The 2,126-nt window shown below is 44.0% G+C and overlaps 1 protein-coding gene across 1 annotated transcript; it reads left to right on the top strand.

Annotated features, from left to right (window-relative positions):
* Positions 1-1,187: 1,187 nt before the first annotated feature.
* LOC134405339 (olfactory receptor 13H1-like) lies at positions 1,188-2,126 on the top strand. Its single transcript, XM_063136584.1, has one exon. It carries the CDS (start codon positions 1,188-1,190, stop codon positions 2,124-2,126), a length of 939 nt encoding a protein of 312 aa, XP_062992654.1.

Raw genomic sequence — 2,126 nt, 5'->3', positions numbered from 1 at the left:
GGTGCAAGTATGCTAATAAAAAGTGAGCTTCGCTGCTCCTCCACCCACAGACACAGCAGAAGTGCCAAGCCCACTCCCCAAAGATGCTGTGCAGAGAGTCAGGGCTCCAGGCTGACTGGGGCATGATGTGTTGTGCAGATGTTGAAGGGGAAGGAGGCAGCCATGAAGGTTGAGTGGAATCACCTCCCAGAAGTGGAGCTCTACTTGTGTAAGTTGTCTTTGCCCAATTTGGAACCAAATTATACCCCATTCAGCAGGGTCTACACCTGCAGGCATTCTGGAGGTGGGGAGAGATGATCACAAGCTTTTCCACTTCTGTGATCATCCCCCAGGGTCTAAATGGAAGCAAGTGATCTGGCACCCTTTTTTAAAAAAAAAGACTGGGACCATTGCACAATTGTGAACTGCTCTGGGCGTGATCCTGCACCAATAATAAGGTGTTAAAAAACTGTGAAAACCACTGAGAGCCATTCCAGGGAGTGACTACCCTCACCCCATTGCAGAGCTCCATCCCTGTTTGAGGAGCCCTGCTACTTGTAGGGAAGAAGAGATGATGCTGGGAGTGGACACCACACTGCCCACGGTCCTTGGGGGTTTCCCAGAACTGTGGAAAAAAATGTAAAACCAGTGGTCCCAGTTTCCAGGGAAATGTCTCCAGTTGTCCCTGCTTGACCCCAGGATCCCCTGTGTAGAGACAACCCTGGGACAAATGGGTGGTGTAGACATGGACAGAGTTATCAGTAAGAGGTATACATCAGGAGGTGGATCTACTCTGGCCAGCAACAGTTCTGAAATGGCCTTCTCATACTTTGGGGGGGTTTTTAAAAGGGGGAAATGCTGCTTCTGTCACCTCTATTGCCCCATTGCCTCGTTCCCCTAAAACATGGTAACCATGTGACAAATTCAGGAGATTGAGTGGAAACTGAATCAGTGGCATTTTGAAAATGTTAGAAAACATGCTCTAATATCCAGCTTTTGGTGAGTAGGGAGTTTTCTAAACAAGAGTGTTCAATCATGTGATTCTAAGTATGCAACCCAAGAAGAGTTTTGCCATTTCATCTGTCCTTTGTGTGATATGCATACAAAAAGCAGCTTTAATTGAATTTGTTGAGTTGTACTCTGATGTATTTTTTAATTATTCACATTCATTAATCTATATTTTTTTCTACCAGTTCACATCTTTCCCAATGCAGGACGTAGGAGAAAATGAGACAGAAGTGACTGAATTTATCCTCATAGGCTGGTCGGGCAGACCCAAGGCAAGGATGAGTTTAATGGCCATCATGATAATTGCCTATTCAATAACCCTTGTTGGAAATGGTCTTATTGTCTTTGTGATCATATCTGATCCACGGCTCCACAACCCAATGTATTTTTTCTTGTGTAATTTGTCCATCCTTGACTTTTTTTTCACGTCATCTGGGATCCCACAATCTATAGCTAATTGCCGGGTGGACAGACCTGTTGTATCTCTTCCTTTGTGTTTCACCCAACTTTATAGTGGTATGTTCTTTGGAGCAACTGAGTGTTTTCTTCTGGCTGTCATGGCTTATGACCGTTACGTGGCCATATCCAACCCACTCCGCTACACTCTCATCATGAACAGGACAGTTTGCATCCTGTTAGTCATTGCTACATGGACAATAGCCTTTATACTTACAGTAGTGCCCGGCCTTGCTCATCCAGCTAGATTCTGTGGAAACAATGAGGTGGATCATTTATCATGTGAATTAAAAGCTGTCATCAAACTAATCTGCAGTGATACATCTTCAAGCCAAGTAAGCATGTTTTTCACCAGTACGTTAACACTGGTTCTCCCTCTTGGCTTTATCCTTTTTTCCTATATGCGCATTCTTGCAGCAATCCTGAGGATGCACTCAGAAGGAAGCAGATTGAAGGCATTTTCCACATGTGGGTCTCACCTGGTTGTGGTGACTATGTTCTATGGCACCGGTATATTTGCATACACCCTTCCCCAAAACAAGAACACTCGTTACATTGACAAATTAATTCCTCTATTTTATGGAGTGCTGACACCCATGTTTAATCCTTTAATTTATACTCTGAGAAACCAAGAAGTGTTGGGAGCATTGAAGAGAATGTTGGGTAAAAAAGCTGAGAGATAA

The sequence above is a fragment of the Elgaria multicarinata genome, chromosome 11, assembly GCF_023053635.1.
Source record: "Elgaria multicarinata webbii isolate HBS135686 ecotype San Diego chromosome 11, rElgMul1.1.pri, whole genome shotgun sequence".
NCBI classification, from domain to species: domain Eukaryota; kingdom Metazoa; phylum Chordata; class Lepidosauria; order Squamata; family Anguidae; genus Elgaria; species Elgaria multicarinata.
Note: the sequence above shows the minus strand (reverse complement) of the source record. Positions and strands in the feature narration are given on the sequence as shown.